The sequence below is a fragment of the Microcebus murinus genome, chromosome 8, assembly GCF_040939455.1.
Source record: "Microcebus murinus isolate Inina chromosome 8, M.murinus_Inina_mat1.0, whole genome shotgun sequence".
Classification (NCBI taxonomy): Eukaryota; Metazoa; Chordata; class Mammalia; order Primates; family Cheirogaleidae; genus Microcebus; species Microcebus murinus.
In genome coordinates, this window is record NC_134111.1 from 47,260,632 (window position 1) to 47,273,119 (window position 12,488).

Here is a 12,488-nt window from a genome sequence, read left to right on the forward strand (position 1 = left end):
ACTGCCAATTTCTCTTGATTTCTGCTTTACTTCATTTCCTCTGATGACAGAGCCCGCACCTAACAAGCACAGTGAATCTTATTAACACCAAAAATGTTCCTCTGCCTCCCTCATCCGCACTCACTTCTCTCCCTCCTGGACCCACACTGTCTTCCACTAACAGGTTGGAAGCCGGGGAGCCAGAGCAGGGTTTCCCGTGAGTCGAGGGTACCTTTCCAGTGCCCGCACACAGCCTTTCCCCATCCACAAACAGAGCTCTGTCATGACTCAAACCAGGTCATTAACTCATCCACTAGGTTTGACATACCTTTTGGAAGGATCTTTCTGAAGACACAGTGAAAGTAATTTTCTAAAGGACTTGCCGTACTTTTTCATCATTTCTTTATCCTCTACTCCTGTTTCTAAAGTGGGTGGATCGTTTTGCAAAGTCAACATTAACACCTGCAGCAGAAACAAACGTGAAGTCAGCAGCTCAGTATGGCAATTGCTACAAGCAAGTTTTTAACTTTTCACAAAAGCATCAACGTGCTTTCCCATGATTTTGACTTTCCCGAAATTGTGTATCGAAAGTATTCATTTTCCCTTTGCAAATCTGTTCACGTACCCTTTAACCTTTTTGTTATTCTACTGAAAGAACTTAAAAATGTGCTCTATGTGTTAAGAATGATCTCCTAAAGTGACCCAGACAGAGCTTTCTGGGAACTGGTTCTCAGACCGCCTGGAGGAGCACGTAGCTCCGGCACTGGCTGGTTGGGAAGGCGGGTGTAGAAGGGAGAGAAAGAGAGGGCCAGTAAAGTAGTGAATGTTCATGTGTACACATCATTCATAAGGAAGGAACTGCCTGTACTCAAGGCTTCTGTAACACATTACCAGCCCTAAAAATAAAACCACAACATCCCAGGAGGTAACATGATTTCCTTTAAAAAAAAAAATGAGAAAACATACAGAAAATTGTTAAAAGGCTTGGCAAAATTGAGAAAACAAGACACTGAAAGATAGCCAGGATATAACCGAGTTGCTAAAAACTATAATCAGATCAAAAAACCATGCTGCTTTTTGGAGGGGGACAAAATAAAATAAAACACAACCTTAAATCAAAAAGGTAAAAATTCCATTCTTTCACACTAACATCAAAATTATTTGCTTTGGGAAAAAAAAGGAGAATGTGCAGAAAACGACTGACCTATAAAATAAACAAACTTCATTAATGTATAAATCAGCCTCAATTTATGCAAATGATATACATGTCAAGATTCTTCTCAAACACTTTCAGAAGTGTGAATAGATAAAAGATGAAAGTGACAGTTTATTGTTTGTGGGGGATAATAGAATGGGGGGGAGACTGTGAATTCCAAAGAAAAGTCCTAGGCGATGTGAAGCTGGGGCTAGCAAGGCAACTTTGGATTGAGGTGGGAAACACTAAGAAGTGAGGAAAGAAAGAAAACAAGAATTAAGAAAAACTGCGTGGAAGGAAAAGTTCTCAGAGTTACTTCTGTGCTTTTTCTCCAAAAGGTCATTTCAATTGTTTACACTTCAACTTTAAATTTTTTGCTAGCAAAATCAGGTATGTACACACACACGCGCACACACACACATGCACAGCATATGCACATATATATATAAAATCTTAACTCTTAAAAATATGCATATATAGGGAAGAACAATAGAATGAACCACGTGAAAACCTTAATAGAGATCCCCTGTGGTTGCTGCGATTATGGATGATTAGTTTTCTACTTTAGTCTTGCTTGTACTTCCAAATTTTGCACAAGAATGTATTACTTTTTTTAGTAAGTAAAACTAACGTTTTTATCCTCAGGTTTTTTTAATCCTCCTAAATTTTTCTAACAGCCATAAATAACCATGAGATGACCAGAGGCCACATTCTCTGTAAAATAGCTTTATAATTTCCACTGAACTATTTCAGCCTCAAAACAAAATCCAGTTGGGTAAATTAGCCCTGATACCACTATTTCAGAATTAAGAGAAATTATGAGGTAGGCCAGTTAAACAATTAACAAGAACTTAAAAATATTACCCAAAGCATGTGTAACTTCCTAAAAAACACTGTGGCTCACTACACACTATACTATGAGAGCAAGGGTGGAAACGTAGACCATTTTTGTTTAAAAGCCTGAAAATCTGGGAAATCCATTGGAAAGTTGACATCACTATATTTTTTTAGATTTTCTTTGGGAACCTGGGGTAGTTCTGCTATCAATAGAATAATGAACAGCATTTGCCATGGTAACCAATCTCCACCAACCCATCTGATCACATTCTTTCCTCAACTCTGTACTAAGAATGTAAAGTAAGCTTCAAAGCTGGGAACTGTACTACGGCTGTCCTATTCTGCCCACTAAGAAGATCAGACAGCATTCAACTTGGCTGTATCCTTCCATTATTTGTCCTCAGGTCTAAAGGAAAAATGACTATGTTCAAGAGAATGAGAAAACAGATTCCATCCAAGTGCATTTCAAACCCGATATATTATTTCCAATTATAATTACTTTCATGGGAGGATATTTGTGATAAGGCGCTGCTCCTGTTGCTAATTCAATAGCAGTTATTCCAAAACTCCACATGTCAGCCTTGAAGTCATAGCCTCTCACCTAAGAAAGAAACAGGAAAAAAAACACAATTATACAGCAGGCATGTCACACATCACAAAGTCTATATTATGCCAGAAATCCACAGCTTTTCATGCATAACTTTCACATTAGTTTGCTAAGAGCTACCAATCAGATGTTAAATCTTAGTGACATGATGCATGCTACTAAAATGATATGAATGAAATGTTAGTACATAAATGATATGTACTACTGTACTATGTCCATCAAAATATCACTTTTGTTTTTACCTGTTCCATGACTTCAGGGGCCATCCAACATGGGGTGCCAACGAATGTTTTTCTCACTTTATTTCGGGTAACATCACCCCCTGTTGCTAAGAATGCACTTACCCCAAAATCTGAAAGGGAAAAAAAGTCACCCTTATTTTATGTAAGGCATTATTGCTTATCGATTCTGACTTTTTGAATGTATTTCTTCATGGTGAGATTTCCAGGGTGATGAATTGCTCCAAACATGTTCCTGGTGCTCTCTCGGGTATACATCAGGGCAGACCTGCCAGATGCCATCCCCTACACCTTAGAGCTTTGGTCCCCCAGCCCCAGGCCTTAGATAAGTACCAGTCTGTGGCCTGTTAGGAACAGGGCTGCATAGGAGGAGGTGAGTGGCAAGCTAGCCAGCGAAGCTTCATCTGTATTTACAGCTGCTCCCCATCACTGCATCAGCTCTGCCTTCTGTCAGATCAGCCACTGCACTGGATTTTCACTGGAGCGGAAACCCTACTGTAAACTGTGCAGGTGACAGATCTAGGTTGTACACTCCTTATGAGAATCTAATGCCTGATGATCTGAGGTGGAGCTGGGCAGTGACGCTAGTGCTGGGGAGCAGCTGCAAATGCAGATTATCATTAGCAGAGAGGTTTGACTGCACAGTAAACGTAACGCACTTGAATCATACCGAAACCATTTAGCTCCTGCCCTGGTCCATGGAAAAATTGTCTTCCATGAAACCAATCCCTGGTGCCAAAAAGGCTGGGGACAGCTGCCTTAGAGCACACCATCATGGGTAATGGGCCAGTAAGCCTGCCAGCCCAAAAGCTCACCATATCAAATTATATTTTCTACTAAAAAGGTATCAAAAGTCATAACTAATCATAAAGAATTATACGATCAATCAAAATATAAACACATTTCCAAAGCCCTAATATAAAACGTCTGGGCTTTTCTAGCCAAGATTCATTTTGGAAAGTCATTTATAAGAATACCACTGGAGGCGGTAAAACTCTATATGGTGTGGTTCCTTTTTATGTTTTTCTTTTATGACTATTTTCCAGCTACTTTTATTCCAAGTCATCAATATTTGGGAAGTTAATTTTTTTAATAAAGGATGAATAACATCCATCTTCCATATTCCCATGTTCCTGTTTACACAGTGCTAGTACCTTAGCCAAAATCTTAACGGTAAATCCATAAACACAGGTACATAATGTCAATATGCCTAGATTCATCCCTGTATAGTGATCAACACAAAGAAAAAGCATAGTCAGCAAAGATTTCTTTTTTTTTTTTTTCAATGTCTGCTTTCTGGACAATTTTCATAAATATAGATGGAATGATTTGTAGAATTAAATAATATTTTTCTTAACACCATTATATACTGTAAGTTCTTTTTGTGAGATGAATTAATTAGGCATTTCAGATAAGGTTGAGTGACAGCAATTACCAAAGAACAATCTCAAGTACAAACCAAGGTCAAAATGCATTAGTATTTGCTTTAGGCCTATAACATTAAGTTATAGAATTGTGTGACTTAACAACACTGTAACTAGTTCCCTGAGTGGAAATATAGTGGCTCTTTCATTTAATTTACAATTTAAATTTACTCACACTCCCAATGGGATTTCAACTACAGGTAAAAGGAATGAAAATTGATAAATGGAGCCTTTGTTCTAACAGCTACTACTCTCAGGTTTATATGGAACAAATGTGTAGTTTGAAAAATTTCTATTTAATTTAATTTGCATACATGTGCCAAACTCTAAAACTCTTTGAATTCATAAACTGTGGTCAGAAAACTGAAGTCTTGTGAAAAGAAACCTCTGGAACCAATCGATCGGTTTCCCGTGAGTGGAAGAAGATGCAATTCATTCTCTTACAAAAGACTTAGGTGAACTGAATCATTTGTAAGCATCTACTGTAACTGCATAGAGGAAAAGAATATGATAAGTCTTTCAAAATTATTAATTTTAACCTAATTTATATTTCTGAAAAGAAGTTCAACAATGAATACAACATTCTTTATTAAAATGATTTTATAACAGGATAATATTAAATAAATATATATCATCTGCAAATAATTAAAGTTATGGGTAAAAGCTGCTTTAAGGAAAAATACATGGTTTTACAGGCAGTTAAAGCAACCTGCACCCTAAAGTCTCTTCCTAAAAGACGTAATCTAGATAAAAACCCATAGTTAACATGGGGTATTTTTCCAATTCCTTAAAAATACTACCTGCTTACATTAGACATGTTAAAAAGCTAGAAAAACAGCTGAGAAAGATGGTAGCAACTCATTATTGACAACACTCCTTCAATATATCTTCCATGATTCACATATTTATTCATAGCCTCCACTTTCAATACTCACTCTAAAGTCATAACCAGATAGTTAAATGTCTTGAAATCTCAGAACAAAAATTCCAGGAGCAGAAAACACCAATCCTAACATCTACTTACTCTTATGACTATGGAATGAATACACAGTTTGCTCCTATGTATGGCTCATGTGTATGCAGAAAGATTTACGTGTGCTGAGAAACAGAACATTTTGCCCAAAGTACATAGTGTGCTCATACGAACAGGAAAATTGGTATAGTCTATTGAAACAGCTTACATATGACAGTGAGTAAAAGGTGGCAGAACAGAACCATGAAAAGCTGTCCTTGTTTCCCAAGGAGTTCACCTATACAGCCAAAAGGAATGAATGGAGCCAGACAGACACTTGGGCCCGAAACCATGAACATTTCTCAGACAACATGGCATCAAAGGCTACACATAAGTAGCCAGTGCATCTTCCTACCTCTGGGAATAACTGGGGGATATGGGTAAAAGCTTCTTTTTCAGGAAAACAACCAGAAAGAATGCTGTCATCCTAGTAACTAAAAGGCTGTAACATCTTTCAGATCCACCTGCCTCTTTCCTTCCCCACAGCCACTGCCTTAGTGTGGGCCACCATTACGTCTTGCCAAGATTCCTGCAGCAGCCTCCTAAGTCCCTACCACCCTTCTTTCCCGAGATCCAGGCTCCAGCAACCAGGCCTTTCTATGCCACAGACCTGAGCCCTCCTTGAAAGTCTTTCCAGCTCCCTGTCCCCCCGCCCCTCAGGATAAAGTCCAAATCAGCATGACTTGAGAACCCTGTCCCTTTTCCTCTCCCCCCCCCATCTCTCACTACTCCCAGATTCAGAAGGGGAGCCCCGGCCCTGCTAAACTATTCACTTTTCGTTCCCTGATTCCATCACCTCCTTAGCCTTGCCAGTGTTGCCTTTGCACATGATGCTTTGTTGTCCAGGTGCATCGCCCCTCCTGTATGAGCAGGACCATCAGCAGAGGGCATTCTGCGTGTCCTTCTTAATGACAGAAGCATCCCTGGTTGCCCTGGCTCTTGGTGAGCAGTCCTATGGGCATCCATCACCTTCGCCTGACTTGTCATGTACAATTTAAGTCAATTTGGTCATTGTCTTATTTTGACATGTGAATGCTACTAAGCCTTGTGGAGGATCCGCAGAATTTTGAGGCATGGTTATCTGATTTGGAGAGCGGTAGGTCTACTGGAAGCATCACAATACCAACAGGCAAGAACTGAGTGTTACAGGGGTACACGGCTAAGACTAGACGACTCCCCAGACGCATGACTCCAGCAAGGGACTTAAACTTTCCGGGCCTCTGTTTCCTTGGCAGGCTTCTTATTTAAGCCTTATTTAATTCCTATATCACTTGCATATTTATAAGACTCTCCTATTTCTTTTTAACATGTATAAAGATTCCTTACAACAAGTGTTAGGTAGATCAATAAGCTACTGTATTCTGCCATTTAATAAACAAGGCAAGTGGACCGAGGAGATGAGCATTAACATTTCACAGCAGAAGATGTAAAATATGAGAAAGCTGTGTTTCCCGACCTTCAGAATATTTCCATCTAGGTAGGATGAGACATGAAACACAATGGACAACAGAACATATAAAATCAAATGCTACGTTGTCTGTGTGGAAGCAGCGGAGCTATGACCGAAACAGTCATGAAAGGCTGTATCCAAAGCGGGCCTCGGCCCCAGCCTTGAAGACGAGGTGAAGAGCTGGACAGCAGGCCTCCCAGGAAATGAATTCCAGACGAACAATCAGCCCGAGCAAAACACAAGCACTGAGCCAAGGAGGAAAACTGACAGCTGTGAGGGTCAGAAACCTGCACAACTACAGGGGCCAGGCAGGAATCTACAGAGGGGAGGAGGGTCCTGAAAGCCAGCCGTGCCATCTCGGTGACAAGGGCACGTGACACTTATAGTCTCCGTGTCGGGAGACCTTGGGGAGTGCAGGGCCCTGTTTGGAGCCTGGAGCGTATTCTCGGCACCCTCCCGCCAAGGTCAAAAGCAGGCTTCTGCTGCTCAGCAAGAGCAGGCGGTTGCCATGGAGGAATCTGGACCTGGAGTTGCTGGATCTCCCAGTGTTCCCAGAGAAGCCAAACATCAGGATCCTTATGTGAAAGCTCCCTTTCTTATTATTGTTGGCAACAAATTCATTTAAAGAAAAAACAGAAAAGCAATTCCTCCTGCCTAATTTAATCTGCAAAACTAGTCTCCCGAATGCTGCATGGTTATGATGTCTAAAATTTACCTAAAATACTTCAACATACGCCACGTGATATTATGTCTGCTATAGCATGAGCCGGGTGATCAGCTGGCACTCTACCCAGGAATGGCCCAAGCTGGGGGGTTCTGATAGCACTGGATTCAGGGCGCCAGAGGCAGCTGCTTGAAGCATTTTTATTATATGTACCTAAACATAGATAATTATAACCAAGGTGAATGTCCAAAACGGGTTATTATTAGGGAAGACAGTGACCTGTTGAGTGGCATGATGCATGTTGGAAATGGGCTTTCATTGGTGAAAATAAAGGTTTTTAGCACACAGAGAGAGGCTAAGATATTTTAGGTATACTCCCCACCTTTGCATGAATAGAATAAAAGAACCTGGTCAGGCCCAACTGCAGCCTATGTCCGTAACCTAGTTCTATGTCTGACTGGATTCCTAATAGCAAGTGTAAGGGTAAAAGAAAACTTCATGTAGAGTCTCGGCATGTCTGACTCTAACGAATATTTCATTCACCTGGAAGAGAAGAGAGTAGGTATTGCCTTGAGCTTACCGAACAAACCCTGAGAAGTGTTTAGGGGCTTGCCAAAGAATGGCAGACTTTGGTCTGAAGCTTGACTTCTTAAAACCTTGGAGGGAGGCCGTGGGCCAGAAGCCAATCTTCTCCTACCTCGAACTTCCTCAGCAGCTACTATCACCTTTGAAAAGGAACCTGAGTTGTGCACAGACAAAATTGGCTTAGGTCAATTCAACCTCTGATTAGAGAGTAATGGAATCAATGTCTGAGAGCTCAGCACTTCCTAAAATGTCCTTATAATGGTTTAAAAGATCTCTTGATCCCTAAGAGGCTGGCTGGGGGTCTGAGGCAGCAGAGCCCCCATAGCTTTGGGGGGCCCTGAGGGTTCCTTACTACAGCAGCCTCCTTTCCCCAGGGACCATGATTTTAGTAATAAAAAGTGGGGGTAGCTAGCTGGACGAGATTGTCGAGTGGCCCAACCACAGAGTGTGAGCGTCAGGGAAGGGAATTGTACCTGATCCAATCAACAACTGTTGCCCTCTCTCTAAAGAAGAAGAAAATTTGTAAAAAGAACCATATGCGGGGATGTTCAGGAAAGGAGAGGGTCTATAAGCAAAGAAGTCCACAGTTATAGCCCAGGAGTAAAATCAATAGAGCCTGTCCATGGAGAAGATTAGAGAAATTCTTAAGAAAATATGATGATTTAGTGGATACTGGAATTAAAAAACAGGAAGGAACACATAAGATTAAATGACTTGCCAAGGAACACAAAGCAAGTTATTGAGGGTCTGAATAAAATGCACAGTCTTTCATTAAGCAGTTAGCCACTTAGCCCTCATCTCCTTTTCTGGAAAGTTCAGTGTGTTTTTCTTTATTGAAAAGGAAATGCAAAATGAAATAATGGGGTTAATATTCCACAACTCCTAAGCTCTTCCCTGAGTAAAGATCAAGTTGTGATTACCCAACACAGAAAAACTGGTTTGAGGTTCTCTGGTTAATCCTAAATGTCATAGTTATATCATCAAAAACAATCCTTTTATAATTTGGTTTGATTCCCAGTTGTTATTCCCCCCCAACCCCCATGAGAGACTCTCAAGACATGAATGGCAAAACTGAAATATATTAAATGCTTCTAAACACCCAGGAGCATTTTTAAGGCTGCCAGCAGCCGGCCTTCCTGAGTCCCACAGGTTTCCTTAAAATGTGATACCACCAACGTTGGATGAATAAAGAAGTACAATTGTGACTTAAAGTATGCAAGCTGTATAATAATGAGTACAAAACAGAAGCAAATATTTTCTTAATTTTCTTAGAAACAGACTATAGGAAGTTTTTTTTAACATTGTATTTCATTCTTCTCGTGGTGTTTTTGTACTAGGATGTGTGTCGGCAGCACGGCACCTGCTAACATTCAGTATACACAGCGCGTGCACAGACAACAGTGCGCAGGGTTGGGTTTAGACACCAAGGGCTTATAGAGTTTTGATTTAGACACAATTGGGGAAATGCATTAATTTAAAAAGAACGACTATCACATGACCTGAACAACATGAACAGAAGTAACATGCTAATGTGCCTAATATACTACACTCAGAACGAAAGGTGCATCTTTTGTTGGTAATTCCCAATGCCCTTTCCCACAATTTTCTTGGTCACGGAGAAGGAAAACACTGTCCAGGGAAAATTATGGCTTTAGCAGCCACAGAATCAGAGGCATGCCTCTCCCAACTACACTCCAGCCTACTTATTCCACCAGATGAATCTTCCTAAAGCGCAGTTCTGATCATAGCACTCTCCGGTCAAGCTCTTTCTCCCTCCAGGGCATGTGAGAATAACAAGGAAGCCCATCCCAGGCCATGACTGACATGTGTGTGGAAGGCAATAGGCTTCCAGAACTGTCTCCTTCTGACTGCAATACTTAGATAATTATCACATACCTCAGCAAAGTGGTTTTAGCTTCTTTAACTGGCCAAATCACCATTTCTCAGTTTTATTTTTTTTAATGTATTATGAAATCCAGCCTTTGCCTACCAGTTCTTCTGTTTATTGTTGTTTTTAAATCAAACAGGGGCAACTTTTCACTTTCCTGGAGCCTTGCCACTGTCAGAATGTCATCAGACCTCCAGGCACTGTCAGCCAAGTCGAAGAGCAAACAGGGCCAGGGACCCCTCCCTGCTGGGAACCCCTGTAGCACGAGGCAGGAGCCGGCTTGGTGCTGCACTGACTTGGAGGAGGCAGAGGGGATGCCTCAAGTCCCCCAGGTAGATGTCGCACCTCTGGGTACCTGTGCTGTGCTCACACAAAGTTGTACACCCAGGGCAAGAAACAGCATGGAGCCCAGCAGGCCACGGCAGGATGTGGCAAGACCTAGGACAGTAGCCACCAACACTCACGGGGCTGGCTTCCTTCTTGAAATAATGGCACTGTGCACACAGGAATAGTTTTCTATATTACAGTGGTATTCCAGTGTGCCCACAAATGTGAACCCGTTGAGAGGCCAAACATGCGGTGTGGTGTATGTGGCCCCTGTCCAGAGGCATATTGTGGGTCCTTACCCTTTCTAATGAGTCTCCCACCAACGATCCCTAAAACTAACAAGGAGAGGACAGGCAGCAAGGGAGGCCACAGTGCGTACAAAGGAGCCACCCTTCCACTCCAAGGGGGACATTAAAATCGAACAGGCCTTAAAGTTAAGTCCCAATGATACTCTGTTCATTTACTTAACTTTTTTGAGCAACAGTTTCCCAAGCTTTAAAATGGGAGCTTATCACACCTGTAATCCTAGCATTCTGGGAGGCCGAGGCGGGCGGATTGCTCCAGGTCAGGAGTCAAAACCAGCCGGAGCAAGAGCAAGACCCCGTCTCTACTATAAATGGAAAGAAATTAATTGGCCAACTAATATATATAGAAAAAATGAGCCAGGCATGGTGGCACATATCTGTAGTCCCAGCCACTCGGGAGGCTGAGGCAGGAGGATCGCTTGAGCCCAGGAGTGTGAGGTTGCTGTGAGCTAGGCTGACGCCATGGCACTCACTCTAGCCTGGGCAACAAAGCGAGACTCTGTCTCAAAAAAAAAAAAAAAAAAGGGAGCTTAGAATCTAGTAGGTTCTCAATAATATCAGTCCTTGTAGGACACACTATTTGTTGACCACCCAACAGCCATACACTGTTCTTCCCTACCAGAATCCCATTTGTGTTTGCCAGGCCTTGAGGGATTAATCTTACTGATGTAAGCCCACCATGGTGCATGACTCCTTTTCACTAGGGAGTGGTCTGAGGGTCTGCCTAGGAGATCCAAAGGGAATACAGAGAGGCTCTTGTGGAGAAGTTTTCCTCCTGAATAAAAGACCCACCCCACAAGGCTCCTCTGCTTCCCACTCCCCTTCCTGTTTGGGAACGGCCATGTGAAGATATGATGCTGGGCATGGAGACAGCCCATGAGGACAGGCGCTGCAAAGGAAAGCAGGAAAGGGCCCATGACCCCTGTGATATCCGTGGGCCTCTGCACTAACCCTGAAACCAAAAGCCCCAGACCTTCTTGTTATGTGAGATAATTAAATGTCTCTGTTGCTTAATCTCCTGTCAGACAAGTACTCTGTTATCTGTACCCAAAGGCTTCTTAACTCTTACAAATCTCCTGTCTTCCCGCGCCCCCTCAGCCCAGCCACGTCTCTTCATACTTCTGAACTGCTAAGGGTTAACCATTGCATCAGAGGCCAAAGTCACTGCAATCCCCAAAAGGACTTGGTAAAAAGCAGCAAGAAAACAGTGCAATTTTGGACTTTAAAGCAGCTCCAGTATTAAGCATGGCTCTTAATGCTAGGGGCGCAAATCAAAACAAATAAATGCACAGGCATCTCAGGAGGGGAAACAAACAGCAAACTGCAAGGAGAAACTAATTCACTTTTTTTCCAATAGTGTCTGTTTGGGGCTACACTTACATAAACCTCCAACAAACAGAACAACATACTTCTAGGAAAACAGGAAAGAGAAGTAACTTCAACAGGGTAATCTAGTCCCTTGCTAGTCCCTCAATGTGAGGTCCACAAACCCGAATCATCAGCATCCCCTGAGAGCATCTACACGCAGAAGCTCCAGTCCCACTCCAGACCTGGATCAGAATCTGCACGGTAGCCAGATCCTCAGCTGATTCGATGCATGATAAAGTTGGAGAGGCCCTGCTCTAGATGACCATCTTCCTAGCAGGTGCTTGGCACGATTCGGTAGGACTGGAAGACCCCAATGCACAGCCAACGCCACAGCTTCCCTCTTTCACCTCTTAGATGAGGAGAACCATAGCAATGGAGAAAGAGTAGCAGGAAAAAAATATTTACGTGTGCACATTCATGCATTTTATGACACAGGAAGTCCAACGGCAATGCCAGAAAGGTAAATCACGTGCACACAGAACTGTCTAATCCAGTGATTCTCAACTGTGTCTTATGCGTCTAGCAAGAAAAACAAATTCATACGCATGGCACACTTCTATGGGAATACTCAGATGTTTTACAAAATCTGTTCTTAAATACATGAAAAT

At 42.1% G+C, this 12,488-nt stretch overlaps 1 protein-coding gene across 1 annotated transcript in view; it reads right to left on the bottom strand.

Moving 5' to 3' along the window:
• STK39 (serine/threonine kinase 39) overlaps nucleotides 1-12,488 on the bottom strand; it is a 277,886-nt gene that overhangs the window by 172,168 nt on the left and 93,230 nt on the right. Inside the window, exons 6-8 of the mRNA XM_020288403.2 lie at nucleotides 2,861-2,970; nucleotides 2,511-2,612; nucleotides 308-441 (exon numbers count right to left, since the gene is read on the bottom strand). Of these exons, the coding sequence (XP_020143992.2) occupies nucleotides 308-441; nucleotides 2,511-2,612; nucleotides 2,861-2,970 (346 nt within the window). The remainder of the gene's footprint in view (nucleotides 1-307; nucleotides 442-2,510; nucleotides 2,613-2,860; nucleotides 2,971-12,488) is intronic.